At 46.6% G+C, this 18,369-nt stretch overlaps 1 protein-coding gene across 1 annotated transcript; it reads right to left on the bottom strand.

The window, feature by feature from the left end:
- Positions 1-151: 151 nt before the first annotated feature.
- Positions 152-2,488, bottom strand: LOC131285181 (sodium channel protein Nach-like). The gene is made up of 6 exons (XM_058314043.1): positions 2,049-2,488; positions 1,530-1,968; positions 1,121-1,466; positions 608-722; positions 417-526; positions 152-351 (listed from the first exon to the last, which is right to left on the bottom strand). Exons 1-6 carry the CDS (start codon positions 2,486-2,488, stop codon positions 152-154), a joined length of 1,650 nt encoding a protein of 549 aa, XP_058170026.1.
- Positions 2,489-18,369: the final 15,881 nt, after the last annotated feature.

Raw genomic sequence — 18,369 nt, 5'->3', positions numbered from 1 at the left:
GAAAAGTTATAAAAGGTGTCTGGCTTAATCAAGATGTGACCTGCGTATTGTTTCCCGTAGAGGTATTTTGCCATCGTCTTATGTGTGACCGATGGCAAATAGGAGAAGCGGCAATGAATCAGTTAACTATGAGGCACATATGACGAATTAATTATTTTATGATTGTTGATTTCACCGGCAGTTCGAATCGTTGCAGACGGGCCAACGGTGCAACGACTTTTATCTGTTGCTCTTGTTGATGCTTTAATTTGAAGTATACTTTCCGGAACCGAAATAACATGAAAAAAAGTACCTCGCATAGCGAAAGAACGCTTATTCCGAGACACAAACTGAATGCACCACCAAGATTAGCTGCAGAAATAGAGTAATCGCAAATGAGTCACAGGGGATGCATTTTGTATTTCCACGTTACTTACAAAGCAGTGAAATCCAAGACACAACGACGATTCTTCTGTTGGCTGCGACGACTTGGTTGCTCATGAAGATATGAAAAATAAACTCAAATTTAGTCAGATTGGTTTCCTTGCTGTGCAAAAATGAGAAAAAGGACGTATTGCATTAGCTTGAACTAAACATTCTGCGGCTCTAAATGTTGTGGTGTTCTTACTAGAATGGATTGATGGTAAAATTATGGGCGGAAAAATCGGACACAACCGATGCCGTCTTATAAGTTACGTCGCTGCATGCCGGCAAGCAGTTACATTTTAATCGTTTGAACATATCTGCGAACGATATCGGACAAAATACGTAAAATCAGTAAAGCATACTGCGTAAACTAAATTAAACTTCAAATGGTTTAATCGACTAGACGATCTCATAACAATGAAAAGTTGTAGCTCTAACTCTCCTGAAATTCAGGACGGGAGAACATTTTACAAGACAATTTTATAAAATTGAAATGATATCTTGAAATGAAACTTGTGAACTATTTACATGAAACTTCGAATTTGATGAATCCATAATAATATCATAAAACTAAGATTGAAGCAAAGTGTGTTGACAAAACTGCGATGAAATTAAATTTTTTATAGTCAACTATAATGGATTTTAATAACAGACAGTAACAGTATTCTACACTGAGGACTCGAACTTGGTTGTCATATATGGTTTGAGTACTTACAGTAATTTTCTACAAAACAAATCGAATCGAAGATAGTACAGTTTCGTATGCCCCGTCCATTAGCCATACCTACCGGTCGAGGCAAATGGAACGGATGGCAGCCGCATTTCCGGTACACTTCGTTTCGTAGGCATTCCAGTGTGCAGGCCGGCTGGCGATAGTTTTCCACCGGTGGATTAAAGTCGCTGCCGACGATGCAGTCCCGTTGGCTCTGGGGCAGCGATAGCACCTGCTCGGAGCAGCGTGAATCCGTTGGTAGGACATTGACGAACGTTTCCTTCCCGAGCCGCAGAAGTGTCAGTGGAGACGCCTCGACGGCGAAGTCGTGCGGATGGTGTATCATGAGCTAAAGTGTAACGGTTGGGGGTGCTGAATGCCCATACTATAATGCCTCAGTTGCATGACTCACCATGAAACCTTCGGAGTAGAGTGCTCCCGATTTGCCATCCGATGCCTGAGGGTATCCAGTCCCAATGACACTGAGTCCACCATGGATGCCGTATGTGTTAACGGCGAAGGGTGTTCTGCTGCTACCGCGCACATTCGGATGATAGTTGTACGAGCAGCACGCCCCGTAATGGCTGGTCGAGCCGATCCACCCAAGGAAGGAGTGCTTCCCGAAGCAGGGAAACTTCTTACCGGCCCAGTAGCACACGACTATAAAGTCCTGGCAGATCATGCCGAGCTCATCGATCGCCCGCTCGATGGTGTAGTTGTTCAGTTGCAGCACCTTATCGATCATCTTCAGGTCCTGTGGTCGCGGGTACGTCCACTGGTGCTCGGTGAAGTAGCCGAGCGATGGCAGACCCTTCAAGATGGACTCCTTGGTGGCTCCGAGTGGAAATTTGCTGGTGGATGAAAGACGCAGCGGTTAGGAAACGATTGAGTGAGTGTTGCGAAACCGAACGCAAACCCTCTTGTGCCATACATTTTCTCTACGAACTGTGCCGCCTTGTAGTCTACCACACTCTGCGGATGACACAGGGTGACGCCCGGGAATGGCACCTGCATAATCTTCATCTCGGACGCGATGGTCATGCGGGTAGGTGAATCGATAAACTTTTGCCACAACAGAAATATGAGCGCCACGCCGAACCCAAAAAAGACCACTATGATCACGATCCACAGTAAACGCACCAGGCCACTCGTAGCTTGCCGCTGCAGATAGTACATGCCGTGTACTTTTGAAATGGATGCAAAATCGTAGAACGTATCCTTAACGGCTTGCCACACGAGGGGGATGGTGCGCATGCGAGGAACGGTTCTGCCATAGTTGGGCGCTGCCTTCGAACGCTGCTGGTAGTTTGTTAACTGCGAAACGCGAACAGGTTTCGGTTGAAAAATATCTGGTACCTGGTGGATTTCCATGATGAAAACGACTGCACAACTGCTTCTGGTATGTTGACGATGGAACGGTTTCCAAACGCCTTATATACCAATGGTGTTATGTTGGTGCGACTATTAAACGCTAATTGCACTAATCAATGGAACAAGCTACTGCCATGCATAATAGAAGCACCAAGAAATAATGTGCAGTCGTCATGCCTTGTTATAAGCATAGAAAGGAAAGAAACCTACCAAGTAAATTCATCTACAGCCCTGTTTACACAAGGTTTACTCTAGTCCTCTTGACCGGCTAAAAATCAGGCTAATAATGCACTTGCTTGTGATTGATGTAAATTCCTGGCTTGTGTCTAATTGAATTTCCATGTTTGCCGGTAGCTTCAAATAAATATTTTAACTATTGCTTTTACTCCGTAAACTGCGCGTACATTAATTCCCACGTACTCTTACAAAAGCGTTAATCAGGTCTCGGCTAAATATTTTTCGTCTTAATTGTGCACATTGGAAGAAAAATGTATATGAAACCAGTAACACAGATTGTCAACGCACACGAACGACGACAAAACAAAGCGCATTATCGGGAGGAGTTTAGTATCATACGGACGATTCTGTTCAACGATACATGAATTTACTTTTTATGTACATTCGCACTTAGATAACATAACTTAGTTATCGACAGTGTATGAAAGGGTAAAAATATGTTGTTGGTATGGCCAATTTCCAAATAATTATAGCGATATGCACTCCTGACAAAAGCTACTGGTCGATTGTGAGACTAAGGTACTTGCCCTCAGAAAACCCCTGTATTGAAGTACCACTTGGTAGTTGGTTTACCTTTGGTTTGAGGAGATCCTTGCGGAACAGAAGTGCTAAGGTGATCGCCTGGGGTTTTACCTGGTTGATCTTAATTTTCCAAGACTCCGCATACCTCACCACGATGTCGAGGCTTCGTTGCGCTCTGCTTTTCAGCTCCGCTAGGGTTGGGATGTCTGCAGTGAAGATGACGTACAGCAGCGCACCCAGTACGCTTCCCTGAGGGACTCCGGCCAATACTCTGGATGTGCTGGATGGTGTCGATCCCACGACTACACGAAAGTTCGACCCATCAGGTAGCTCTGGATCAGTTTGGTGAGGTGGTCACCAAAGCCATACCGTCATTCCACACGTTGTCAAACGCCTTCTCGACATCCAAGAGAACCATTGCGGTTGTCTCGACGTCCAAGAGAACCAGGGCGGCTCCGCCACGAGGTTGGAGATAGTGTTGGAGACCCCACTCTCGTGGGGCTCTGGAGGTCGTCACCGAGCCGATGGGCAGCAGCAAACTGGGCCGCAAAGGCGTCGAATCTCCCCCCTAGGACGAGCAGAGTTTGCCCTGCTATTACCAGGGGAGGGATGGGCCGGGGCTACCGCTTGAGTACTTTGGCCATTTTCCAGAAGGCAGGAGAACGATCGTCCATTCCTTCCACTACCTGGCCAAACTTTTTGCTTCCACTAAATTCCTGACCAAATTTCCGAATCTCATCAACGTGCAGAGTTTTCTCTCTCCAGGCGAGCTGCCTGTTGTTTGAGCAGCACTTCCTCCGTCCTCTGAAACTGCTGCCTCAAGGTGTTCCGCTGCCAGATCAGATGGCGGGTGTACTGGTCCAGCTGCTGGACGTCCCCTCTGATTCGGACCTCCGGAACGGACTCCAGTTCAGTCGCTTTAGTGATGTTCTCCAGCATGGCCCACTCGATGGTCTGAGACGACGCAACCTCCATGTTTGGTATGCTGCTATCAACCAGGCGTTGAAACCGCTCCCAGTTGGCCTTGTGATAATTTTTGCGCCGTGCCAGTGGAAGTGGTCCGAGTTGAGCACACACAGTGGCTGGCCGCATGATTACCACGTTCGCGAGGAAGAGGTCGATGGTGCAGGGAGAGCCACGTGCTGGGATGTGGGTTGGACGGTTCGGGAAGCCTACGGTGAAGAAGCCGAGCTGAGTAAAATCCGTCAGGAGTATTCCATTCGAGTTGCCTCGAAGGTTTCCCCACAACTGGTGTCTCACGTTGAGATCTCCCCCGAGAACGAAGCGCGAGCGGGATTGTGTGAGTCGCCGGAGGTCCTGCTGGAATGCTGCTGCAAGGCCGCTGCGTTGGGAGCACTGCCGGGGGCAGTTGGCCGCAATCAGGTGCAGAGTGCCAGTGCTGGTCATGACCTCGACCCCGATGGCCTCTACGATGGTGGTTCCGTAGTGTGGGAGTAGCTTGTGGCGTAGGCCCCGGCGGATGGCAATGGCTACCCCACCTCCGGAGCGATCTCCGAGGCGGTCAAGGCGATGGATGGAGTAATCGCCCAGGTAGAAACTCTGGTTGGCCTTCAGTCCCGTCTCAACCAACAGGGCGACGTCGATGTTTTGTCTGGTAAGAAGGTCCCCCAGCGGAATGGCTTTCGCTCGAACCGAGCGTGCGTTCCACGTGACTATTTTCAGCTTATCCATATCGGATGAGTATGGACGCAATGGCGTTTAGTTGCTCCAGTCGAGTGCGACAGCTCCGAAGACTTTGGGTCATTTCCGCTAGAATAAGCAGCAGCGTGTCCGCATCGTAGAGGTCCGACGGGCCTGGTGCGGGGGCTGCTACCTCTCTAGGGGGAACCTTCTTGGCCGCTGGTGGGACAGAGGGCTTGAGGGTGTTCGACTTCGCGGCCCAGGACGGAAGTACGGGAGCCTCGGAGTTGGTGAAAGGTGCTGGGGGGAATTCCTCAGCTGAGTTCAGGCTAGGCGGAGGAGGAGCCACTGGTTGGGCCTTGGCAGTTTTGACTTGGTTTTGCCGGCCTCGATTGCTGGCTTGTTTGCGTATGTCCAGGTACATAGAGCGCTTGGGGCACTCTGGACTGTCAGCTTTGTGCTCACCCTGGCAGTTAGCACATTTAATGCTCTCGAGATTGGGACACTCCGCCGTAGGGTGTCCACCGGCACAGACGGAACAGCGGGGATGCATGTTGCAGTTTCGTGAGCCGTGTCCGAACTGCAGACAGCGCATGTATTGTGTGGGCCCCCGGCGCCCGCCTCGATAAGGCTCCCACCTTATAATCACCGATTGTATGGTGCGTATGGCCCTGAGGGCCTGGATCGTTGACGTGCCGCGCTTCAGCGACACAATGTATAGTTGGTTGTGGTACGAACGTTCCTGCTCGTCCCGTCGCTTGATGCGTTGCACGTCCACGACTTGGAGGCCGTGCTGCACCTGGAGTTCGCTGGTAATCTCATCAATTTCCATCAGTGGCAGACCGTAGACCACCACCTTGAACGGACGCTCGCTTTTGACGTCGTGTGTGAAGTACTCCGCTTTTTCATTCGTCAGAAACTTAATGAGCTTTGTCATCTCCGGGCGAGAATTGACAAAGACTTTAGTGCCGATGCCCGAAAGCTGGAACGTGACACTTATTGCTCTGGCTTTCAAAGCCGAGCGGATGGTGTGAAGAGGGAGACTTCTCACAACCACCGGAGGGAGCTTCGTCGGAGCAGACGAAGCGGAGGTGGACCCTGCGGCTGGGACAGGAATTTGGTTGGACGCTGGCTGGGAGGCAGCATCCGACTTTGGTTTGCGTCTCTTTGAGCTGACGGTGGTGAAACCAGAGGACGAGCTGGTTTCCGTCGATCCAGAGTCGTCGGTGGAGTCGCTCGAGGTCTCCATGGACGACTCGTTTTCGGGAGAGTCGGATAAACTCACTCTCATCTTAGATGGCTTCGATCCGTTGCTTGAGGCTACAGAGAGAAACTCCGAGCGCTCATCAGAGGCCTTTGACTTGGTTTTCTTTTTCTTTTTCTTCGTCATCGTTTTGTCACTCATTCGCCTCTTTACTGTTGGTGGTGGCTAGTTCTTCTTCTTCTTCTTCTTGGCGTAACGACCTTTTGGTCATGCCGTAAGGGCTTACGAGACTTTTTTCCCTGTTGTACGTGGATACTCAGTCCTCTCGTACAGGGGAGGGTCCGGTCTCGGTTAGTTTCTTCTGTTGGTTGCTGTCCGGTGAGAGGATGCTGTCGATGTTGGTTTCTAGTTGGCAGCTCGTACGCTGGGCTGAGTATCCGTGGCAGGTGGTGAGGATGTGATGAACGGTGATGACCACTCCGCAGAAGCTGCATAGTGGTGGGCTGGATTTGTCGGTGATGTATCCATGGGTCAGACGGGTGTGACCGATGCGAAAACGGGATAGTTTTCTCTGATCTTCATGGGATGGAGGGTCTTCCCATGGCATGGTTGTCGCTTTGATGAGCCGCAGGGATGAGGTGGTGCTTCTCAACCAAGTGGTGTTCCAGTTGTTTGCGATGATGGTTTTGCTCCATTGGATGTAGTCACGGCGCGAAAGCTTGTTGTCGTAGCTTGGTGTATAGTTTGGTCCTTCGTTGGCTAGACGATCGGCTTTTTCGTTTCCATGGATGCCAGTGTGACCAGGGATCCAGCAGAACGAGACCTTCGGTGATTGTGGTGTGTTGGACAGATGCTGGATGTAAGGGTCTCTGGTGGTTCCGGATTCTAGCGCCTGAAGGACGCTAGCGCTGTCGGTGAAGATGACGTTGGGTTTGTCGTGTTGTAGGCTTTCTTCGATGGCGATGAGCATGGCTATCGCTTCGGCTGAGTAGATGGAGGTGTGGTCTGGTAGTCGGATGGCGCAGTTGTGCCGTTCGCAACCTGAAAAGATTGATTCGGGAGGAGTGTGAGTTGAAAGTGAGATGCTGGTCAAAAGTACCGCCTAAAAAGTCTGCTTTACTAACGTTTGGTATTGTCGAGTTTTTGTATTTGATGGACTTTAGGCTGTGGTAGATGCTATTGCACATATGAAGTATTTTGGATTTGTTATGGGGAATTTCGTAACCAGTCCAGGGTGACCATTGTTTGACTTTATCAATGCCCGCTTGTAGGTTTTTACGGGCTTCTGATATAAGATTGGAGGCGGATATGAGAATGATATCATCTGCATATACGAAGCACTTGATATTGTAGGGGATGGATCAGAAAAGACGTTCGATGCTGATGAGAAAGAGGGTGTGGGACAGTATGGCCCCTTGAGAGACACCATTCGCTTGAATGTGTAGGTTGGAAGCTTCTGTACCGATTAAAACTTTGAAAGTGCGATTGGAGAGGAAACTTTGAAGGTAGGTAACGAGACGTCCTCCAAAGCCCCATCTATTTAGCTGTTCGAGGATTGAGTAGCGCCAGGTTCTATCGAAAGCTTTAGACAGGTCTATAATTCCGCAGTGTATGTGATGGTTTTTGGGATAACGTTTTTCTATGATGTCGTATAGTTAGGCAAAGTATTTTTCGGTTCCTTTTCCACTTCTGAAAGCGTGTTGGTCGGTGCTGAGTAGTTTGCGGTCTTCAAGTTTTTGTGTCAGTCTTTTATTTACCATTCTCTCCATGATCTTGTCTATGCAATTCAGGAGGGAGATGGGTCGGTAGCTGTCTATGTCTTGAGTGGGTTTGTTGGGCTTGGGCTTGGGGATGGGGATTGTGTAGCTTGTTTTCCAGATCAGATATTATTGTAAATCTGTAGGAGAACTGTTTTGGCATTAGAAATAAGGTTTTGTATAAGTGGGTAGCCTATGTTGTTCGGACCGGATGATTTGCCACGGTATTGATGAAGGGCCCAATGGAGTTCATATGGGGGTCCGCGACAGCCGAGCGGTAGCGCCGGTTAGAAAATCTGCCCATGAGCGCCGGGGCTTACCACCTCGACGGCGTGGGTTCGATTCCCAACCGAGACCGGACCCTCCCCTGTACGAGAGGACTGACTATCCACGTACAATAGGGAAACAAGTCTCGTAAGCCCTTAACGGGCAGGCATGACCAAGAGGTCGTTACGCCAAGAAGAAGAAGAAGAAGAAGAAAAAGAAGAAGGAGAAGAACGGAGTTCATCTATGGAGAAGAACCTGTTATATTTACTGTTTGAGGCGGTGATATTGTGTAGAGGTATTGATTCCGATAATGCTTTGTGGGTTTGAAAGTTAGAAGGGAAGTTGTGGGTGGCTGATGTGTCGGAGAAGTGTTTGGCCAGTGTTTCGGGAACTTCGATTGGTGGAATGACTGTATTGCCTGTTTTAAGAATGATTGGTGTAGGGTTGTGTTTTTTGCCGAAGAGAATGGCGACTCATTTGTATATTTCTTTAGAGGTCATGGTTGGGTTTATGTCGTTTGAAAAGATGTTCCAACCTCCCTAATGGAGATATCATCTATTTGGTTGGCTTTCAGTAAGTTGTAGATAACTTGGTTTCTGACACATAGTTGTTGTACAGAAGAGTTAAGAAGTTCAATTTGCTTCATTAAGTCTTCGTTTTGTTTTTTAAGTATTGCCATTTCTTCGTCTATTGGGTCTGGTTTTGGTGTTTGGATTTGAGTTCCGTTAGTAGTAGTTTGTACATATGTTTGTTTTTGTTGAGTTGTGCTTTGTGTTTTGTTGTTTTGGGTTTCGATTTGCTTACGTGCTTCGGTGAAAGAAACATTGTTGTCGATTTTGTAGCGAATGATATCTTGCTCCATTACGTATTTAGGGCAAGATTTGTCAAAGGGGTTGTGGTTTCCTTGGCAGTTGATGCAGTTGGCTGGGGAAGAGCATTCACCGTGCGCCGGGATTCCGCAGTTGCGGCATGCCGGGGAAGACTTGCATCTCAGCCGGGAGTGACCGTAGCGAACGCATTGAAGACAGATCATGGTCTTCGGGTAATAAACACGCGGAGTAACTTGGAGAGGGCCAAGTCTTATAGTGGATCTTAGTAGCAGTAGTAGGGGTGGATGGGGTAATACGCACCCCTTAAGGAAAACTATAAAATTTTCTAACAACTTGGCTCTTGATTGTTGATTTTATCACTGAATAGGATTCATAAAGGTTCAAACTAGTTACCAGTTCAGTAATGTTTGCTTTTTTTGCTAAGAAAAACGTAATTTTTGCAGTTTTGAAAAAGTTCAATTTTTGATCGATCTGTATCTGGTTGAGGCAAAACGCACCTTTGCTAGGGGTAATACGCACCACAACAAAGGGGCAATACGCACCACAACAAAGGGGCAATACGCACCATAACAAAGAGGCAATACGCACCACAACAAAGAGGCAACATCCACTGTCAAATAAAGATAGTTTGTGTACAAACTGGTGCATTTTACCCCGACATAGTGGGTGCATATTGCCCCCATTCATAGTTGAACACATTTTTAACTAAAATATGAGCAAATCTGCATACTTTCCGAAATTTTCATGAACAGTCTCAAGCACTGATTCTCAATTCACTAAATTTCGTATTCCTCGTGGGTAAATATAGGTTTTTGCACATAATATTCCTTAGCGGAATAGTAAGTCACATTATAACAAAAATTGTCTGAGCTGAGAATGATTTAGTTTTGCGTTTCTTTCGCGTTTCTCTTGATGTAGAGCTATCAAACTCACAGGGTGACCATATTTCAGTTTGATCTTACAGGGTGACTACTTTTTACGCGTTGAAAACTCGTTTTTCAAGGGAAATGGGAAAGGGTGCGTATTGCCTCAGGGGTGCGTATTACCCCAGCCACCCCTATGTAGTAGGAAAGAGTTGGTCGGAACAATGTCATTGTTGACTTTACGTGAAAATCGTCGGACTTGGGCTACGTTTTGGTCTTTCAGGTTGTTTAGGGTTTCTTCGTCAGATATGTCTTTAAGGTCGGGGGAAAAGATAACGCGGTGAGGATCTGTTGGTCACGTGGTTTCGGTGGGTCATTCCATGGTAGTGTGGTTGGTTTGCGAAGGAGGTCCCTCTTTGGGAAGGGTGTCTCGATGGTGTCCGATTTCGCTCGACCTTCGTTCGCCAATCGGTCAGCGGCTTCGTTTCCAGCGATTCCCATGTGACTCGGTATCCAGCAAAAGGTGATGTTCCGGGTGGCTAGGTGTTCGTCTATGGATTGGATATAGGGATGTCTAGATGTTCCTTTTTGTATTGCTTGAAGTGCGCTTGCGGAATCTGTAAATATAACGTTAGGTTTGTTGTCTATTGTGGCCTCATCGGCCGCTATTAGGAGGGCTAAAGCTTCTGTGGAAAAAATAGATAGATTATTATTGAGTTTAAGACTGCTAGATGTAGTTTCAGACTATATTCCACATCCGGTTTCATTCGCTTGAACGGAACCGTCTGTGTAGATGTGGTGATGTGTTTTGTACTTGCCATTGATGAGCTGCTGGAAGAGTTGTTGAGCAATGGTGGGGCTGTAGTTGTCCTTTTTAATGTCTTTCTTTGTTCAGTCTATGTTGGGTTTTGTTGCGTTCCAGGGTCTGTCTTTAAGTTTGCGTTTTAAGGTTGAGTTTTTCTATTGCTCCTTCTCGGCTCTTTCTTTTCATTTTTGTAACTTCCGTTACCATCTGCTTCGTTAACCCTTCTAATACTTCCTCTTCACTCAAGAAGAGAAGATTTTCGCATCTGATTATCCCTTTGACCACGTTTAGCGTAGGGTGTTCCCTTACGCTCACCGTGACGTTTTCGTTGCCATGCGGGATCGAGCTTATCTTCATAAGTTTGAGCGCCTGCCTTTTAGACTTTACCCTGATCAGCATTTTACCGTCTCTCAAACGTCGTGCTTCAATAGGTTTGTCGTCTAGTACTTTGTCAAATATTTTTGCCAGGATAAAGGGATTTGCGTTAGTTAGGTCCTTGCCAGGTGTCGTAGATTCCATAAGCATAAACTGTTCGTTCTCGTACACAGATTCATCAACGCTGATGTGTAATGCCTGTTTCCTTTTTTTCTTTTCCTTTGTTGGCTCTGCCAATAAGGCATAGCCGTTTTTTAGGAGGGCCCCCCCTCCGGTCCTCCACCTCCATCTCCTTCCCCGGTCACCCACTGAAATCGATCGCTCTACCGCTTGTCTCTCGTACTTTTTGTCCTCTCAACCCTCGCCCACGCGTCCAAAACGTCCTTTTGTCTAATCGTCTAGAAACCCCATTGTCCACTATCCGATAACTCTTTATACACGGCCGGTCGCTTTGAAGTTCTCCTGTCGACTGGGAATTGACACTTGTAAACAAAAACACTGCGTAAGCCATTATGGCAATTACGGTCATAATTAATTTATGGGGTCGAACCCGTCATGATCAAAAAGGGGAACTAAACAGAGTTAGGAAAAATGTTATAAAGGCTAGTTAGAATAAAAGAAAAAGAAAAAGAAAAAATCTCTATCTTCTATCAAAAAACCACCCGGGGTAACTATACATCGTAGCAGGAACAATCCGAAATTATCCCGAAAGAACATTGGTGCCGTGACCAGTATAACTTTAAAAACGAACTTTGGTGAATTTAATCGTCGCGATTTCGGGACGTTTCATTACGAGATACTATAAACGCTTAAAAAACGATCCTTCTCGTTTCGCTTAGCCGGTACGAAAGCTTCGTTCGCGATTTTCAACAAGACCGTTGAAGTAGAAGCACGAATATCGAAGTTTGAAAGATTGAGTGAAGATCTGGAAAGGCTGCAGCAGCAGCTTGAGGACGGAGCTACAACCGAAGAGGAAGTCAAGCAAAATGAAGCACTTCGCGCCGATTTTGAACCTCGTTTGACACTGGTGGAAGCACAACTTAAGGCAAAAATACCCTCACAAGGCTCGCCAGTTAATGCCACCGGTAATTCCTTGGCTGGTTTTAAACTTCCGACCATATCACTGCCTCACTTTCATGGAGATTACATGGAATGGCTTACGTTTCGGGACACGTTCGAGTGCCTTATTCACGACAACCGTGATCTTCCCGCCATCCAAAAGTTCCATGACTTGCGCGCAGCGATTAACCGTTACCCGTTCAACCGCCCACGTATCGTCATGAAACTTTTAGAATGCCTAGAAAAACTCATTTTCTATCGTTTTGCTAAGGAAAAAAAAAATTCCAAAGAATTTAAATAATAATTATTCGCGTTTTTCGGTTGATACCCCTCAAACGTTCAACCGGACTACCCGGGTAGTCCATACATTTTGTATGGGAGACTCCGTTTTCCTGTACATCAGACAAAATAACTTTTTATCTAGACGTCGGATCGATCTAAAATTTTCAGTGAAGATACTTGAGGGTGTTTCCCAAAATATTGTATAACTTTTATAATTTTAAAAATTCATTAAGTATGTTAATTTGAGGTTCCAAAAAATGTTACCCATCATATCTATGACCCAAACCTGTGTAGCTCCAACATTTTAGATAAGAGTTTGCATTTTCTGTATTTTAGTACTGATATATTTGCTCTTAGATACTCAACTACTTGAAATGTTGTAGAAAGTTACATAAAATATTGTAAAAATTAATAAACTTTCAATCGCTTCATGCTATCTTCGTGCTTCAACTGGGAACAGAGTTTTGGCCGTTATTTTATTCTTTTGTCGTCGGAAATGCTGTTCCTAGTAGTTCTTCTATGTGTCTGTTCGGTTTTATCTATTCTAAGGATTGAGTTTTTCCATAAATCTCACTTTTACTTAGCTTTTGTTGTACCTCGAATCACACACATAGTCGAATAGAAGTGGATTATAACCGTGTTTGTGGCGCATTTTCTCAACAAAATGATGTGTAGCATTCTTGTATTTAATAGTAGATTAGAGATGTTAAGACCTTAACGTAAGGCATATATGTTTAAACTATAGAATTCGTGTTTCCGAATGAAGCAATTCTATTTGAACATTTAACATTTCTGAAACATTTTTGGAAAAAAAATTAAATAAAGTCTTGAAAATTTCCAGCAATTCAGTTTCAGTGATCTAAGATAGGTATACTGAAATACAGAGAATGCAAACTCTTATCTAAAATGTTGGAGCTACACAGATTTGGGTCATAGATGTGAAGGGTGAATTTTTTTGGAACCTCAAATTAACATACTTAGTAAATTGTTAAAATTATAAAAATTATACAATATTTCGGGAAACACCCTCAAGTATCTTCACTGAAAATTTCAAATCGATCCGACGTCTAGATAAAGTTATTTAGTCTGAAGTATAGGATAATGGAGTCTCCCATACAAAATGTATGGACTACCCGGGTAGTCCGGTTGAACGTCTACGAAGGTAACTTTGGTTGAACGGGTGACGGTTAAGGGTGAAGCGGCACAAGAGATAGAAGAGATCACTATTAGCGCGGCAAATTATGAGATAGCATGGCAGGCATTAACGGTGCGCTACTCAAACGAATATCCACTCATAAAACGGCATTTGCAAGCACTATTCCCTATGACGCTCGCGAAAAGGAAAACCGCGACCGCACTGCACGGCGCAAGAAAACCCTTGACCATCTTGGGGAAAGTACGGATGTTCCCAAATAAGGTTTTTAATGTTCTTGCACTCTTCGAAATAATTAGATTTGGACAGGTTTTGATCTCGAGCATAGGTTGTTTTATTCACTCAACTGATTTTATTCCTTGATCGTACCGATAAAACTTTTGTCCTTTTACGTCCGCTTCTGACTTGCTACTGGCTTGCTTATTTCCACTCCTTCCGGCAACTCCGTTGTCAATTCCGCTCCTGGGTTCGAACCTAGCCAGCTATTATGGTAACTATTTTGTATGGTTCGAACGGCTCGAGCAGTTCGAGTACTTTTAAAGTGGACGTTCGTAACACTCCCCCCCAGTACGACAATCCTAATTGTCTTACTCTGTATTCGGGAGAACGTCCAATACTGCAAGCTTAGTAGCCGGGCGCTCGTATAAGGCGCCGGAACTTGCCCGCACCGTAGCAACGCGCACCTGTCCATCCTTGCCGGTCTTGATCTTCACCACACGTCCTTTGAGCCAACAGTTACGTGGCAGAGTAGCGTCGACGATGACAACCAAATCATCCACTGCGATAGGTTTTGGCTTCTCGAACCACTTTGATCGCCGCGTGATCTCTGGTAAATAATCCGTTACCCATCGCTTCCAAAATTGGTTTGCCATGATCTGCGATGTGCTCCAATTCTGCTTCATAGTCAGGCCACAGTCATCTAACGTTACCAAGGGTTTTACTCCATTAGATGATCCGAGTAAGAAATGGTTGGGTGTCAGCGCTGGTGAAGAATCTGCGTCTACGGGTACGTGTGTCAGGGGTCGAGAGTTTACCACATTCTCAACTTCGTTTAATAGATTGGTAAGTACCTCGTCCGTGAGGCTTTTGAAGGAACAAACTGCCGATAAATTCGTCTTCACGGTTCTTACTAGTCGCTCCCATGACCCGCCCATGTGAGGCGTAAGTGGAGGATTAAATACCCAGTCCGTCTCTGAGTCGATGAATTCGGTGGCTAGTCCATTCAGGTCGATTTGTTCTGCGAGTCTAATCAGTTCACGTTGCGCTCCTATAAAATTGGTTCCTCGGTCGCTGTAGAACTTGCGGGGACGCCCTCGTCTGGTGATGAAATTTCTAATCGCCATGATGCAGGAACTGGTTGTCAATGAATTCACCTTTTCCATGTGGATCGCCCGTGTAGTGAGACACGTTGCTAGCATTATCCAACGCTTTTGGTTGCTTCGGCCTACAACTACCTCGATTGGTCCAAAATAATCGACGCCGGTGTGCGTAAATGGCGGGGAAAATGCAGCTAGTCGACCGGGTGGTAAATCGCTCATCATCGGTGGCTTTGGCACTGCTCTCTCATTTTTACATTGTTGACATTTGCTCCGGATCGTAGAAAGACGTGAACGCAAGTGACTGATTTGATATTTTTGACGAATTTCGTTGATGACCGGGTTTTTAGCTTCTTCGGTGGCATAGCTATACGCTGTGATTCTGGTTCTCATACGCATGACGCCATTCCGATCGATCCACGGAAGAAGTTTGTACAATGCGCTCGTTTTATAGGTGAGCATGTCGCTCTGGATGTCCCACCACATTCCCAATACTTTTTCCATCGATGGTTCTGAGGAAAGATCTAGATATTTGTTGACGGGACTGCTCTTTTGAACCGCTGATATGACCTCTGTGGAATTTGAGATCCAATTCCTGATCTCAAAACCCCCTGCTGCATGTACCAGGCCTACGTCGTTGATCAGCTTCGCCGCCTCTGCCTCCGTTTTAACACTTATCAGCAAGTCATCCACGTAATGAGACTTTACGATAGCACTCCAGGCCTCTGGATGACTAGCTTGATACTGATCTGCGTTGAGGTTCTTGATGTATTGTGCCGTACATGGCGAGCAGCAAGCTCCAAAGGTCATGACTTTCATTGCGTACACTGCTGGTTTCCCATCGTCCTTTGTCCACAAAAAACACTGGTACCGTTGGTCCTCGTCGATGATGCCAATTTGATGGAACATCTCGCGGATATCTCCGGCTATACCAATGCGACGAACCCGGAAACGAAGTAGGATGTCGAACAATGGAGTGACGAGATCAGGTCCTTTCAATAACATAGAATTCAGGGATAGCCCTTGGTAAGTTTTGGCAGCTGCATCCCACACTATTCTGACTTTCCCAGGTTTGTTAGGGTTAACGACGGGAAAAATGGGAAGGTACCACTTGACGTCTGCTTGTCCGATTGTGGAAAGTTCACATATGTAGTCCTTCCGACAATAATCCGCTATGGTTTGCTTGAGCACACGAGCAAGCTCTGGGTCCTTTTCCATACGTCTCTCTAGGTTTTGATGTCTGCGCAGCGCCATATCTTTGTTTGGTGGCAAGTTAACGTTATCAAAACGCCAGAGTAGTCCTGTCTCATAACGCGTTCCGTTGAAACTGGTGCGGGTTTGAAGAATGTTCATCGCGCGTTCGTCATCGGCGGCCATCAGCGGTTTTGCAGGTTTTGTTACGCCCATATTTTCTAGCGAGAAATACTCCAACAGGGCACGGTGCATATCTGCGTCTACGTTGTCCTCATAGCGATGAATGTATAACGATGGTGGACTCGATGATTCACCCGTGTTACCTCCTACTGGACCGTATACTGTCCAGCCTAGGCTCGTTTTTGCTGCTAGTGGCTCCCCGTAGCGTCCTTCTTTTATTTTCCGTGCTGCTGCTATTTGGGGATGACTCGCACCGATGAGTACCCGCGGTGTAGCATTCTCGTAAGACACTAACGGCAAGCCTTTAAGATGTTGGTATCGATCAGCCAGATGAGTCATATTTGCGGTCTGAGGTGTGAGCTTGAGATGAGCTACTGTTCTAGCCTTCTTCAAAGTGAACTTTCGCCCTGCAGCAACAATCTGAATGTTTACCATTTGCGACTTTGGTTCCGTCCTGATCGTGCCATCGGACCACTTGACGCTGAGCGGGTTGAGCTTTCCATTCAGTTCCATCTCGTCGACTAACGCTTGATCGATGAGCGTTAATTCCGATCCTTCGTCCAGGAGTGCAAACGTATCGATCTGCTTCCCCGCACCTACAACCGTTATTGGTACGTATTTCAACAACACCGACCCGGATACCGATAGGTGGGTGTTGTGGGACACGTTTAGATTTGGATCGATGCGAGGCTGTTGCAACGACGGGTTGGTTCGTTGATGCTCGTTGTGTAGCAGCTGATGATGTTTCCGCACGCATCCGTGTTTTCCACACAGTTGAAAACTGCAGCACGCTTCGGGTGGGCCTTTGTATTGCTGCAGGCAACTCCTACAAAGCGCGTTCCGGTTCACCACCTCCCAACGCTCCTGACGTGTCATTTGCTGAAAAGTTTTGCATTCAGTTAATAACTTGCAGTTCTTATTGCAAACGACACAACATTGTCCTGTTTCGGTACTCCGTCGTCTAGGTATGTCTACAGTGTGCGAATTTACTCGCCTGCCTCGTCTGTCAGACATCTGGGGCACGCTCGGCTTCTTCTGATCCATCTCCGTTGTCGACGGTATTATAACGCCACTAACCGCTTCGGCTAAAGTGAACAACCAGTCACTAAAAGACGAGAGGTTAGCTTCGGGTAAAGTGGCTTTATGTTGTGCCCACTGGAGCTTTACTGTGGGGGGAAGCTTTCCGACTAACTGGTGCAGTAGTGTAACATTGTATAGGTAGTCCGGAATGTCGCACGCCTCCACAGTTGCACAGTAATTTTGCACTGCCACCGCAAAATCCACTAGTGTTTCCAGTCTGTCTTCTTTGGGGGTGGGAAGAGCGCCTATCTTCAAAGTCAGTTGATGGATTATACGCTCGGGTTGTCCGTATAACACCCTCAATGTATTTATTATCCGGGCATTGTTGCTTGGGTACATCAACAGACTGCGCACAGCTTCCAGCGCTTTCCCGATGAGGCCGTTTTGCAACCGTATCAAATTCTCCTCCTCGGTAAAGCCACACATTTCAGTGGTGCGGTTGTAGGTTGCAATGAATAGCGGCCAATTTTCAGCGTTCCCATCGAATTTTGGAAGTTCTCGGGAAATTGCCTTACGTGCTGCTACTTTCTCCTTATTCAGCCCAGAGTGTGTTTTAGATTCGGCGATCGTATGCGACCCCGACGGAGCATGGCTTTGCTTAATTGGTGCCTCTGCACTAGTTTGGCGGCTACTAGTCTTACTGGATCGGCTGTAGAGGGAGCAGGCATCCTGGTCTTGTTCTGCTGCTAGGGACAATAACGCATACTTTTTTGCAATATATGCCTGCTCGATGTTTTTTTCTTCTTCCAATTTCCTCAACGAAAGCTCCAGCTCACGAACACGCACTGATGACGCTTGCGAACTATGGGAGGAAAGCGCAGACATGGCCCGCTCCGACTTGATGGCCTTTGCGAGAACAATATTTCCAGATCGCTCACCTATCAACATATCTTTTTGTTCCGTGGCACACACTGACGTACCAGGAACTTTCGGCTCACGCACGTGCTTCGCCATAACCTCTTCTGTGGTTGCCGCTGTGGTTATGTTTCCCGAACTTTCTATGGCTACTATACCACACAATGGCTCACTTGTTGGCTTTTCTCCTTTATCCATGGTGCACACTGACGCTCCAGGAGAATCGATAATCGGCGTACGCACGTGCTTCGCCGAAACCGT

The sequence above is a fragment of the Anopheles ziemanni genome, chromosome 3 (genome assembly GCF_943734765.1).
Source record: "Anopheles ziemanni chromosome 3, idAnoZiCoDA_A2_x.2, whole genome shotgun sequence".
NCBI classification, from domain to species: domain Eukaryota; kingdom Metazoa; phylum Arthropoda; class Insecta; order Diptera; family Culicidae; genus Anopheles; species Anopheles ziemanni.
The sequence above is the reverse complement of the archived record's forward strand: the minus strand, read 5'-3'. Positions and strand labels throughout refer to the sequence as shown.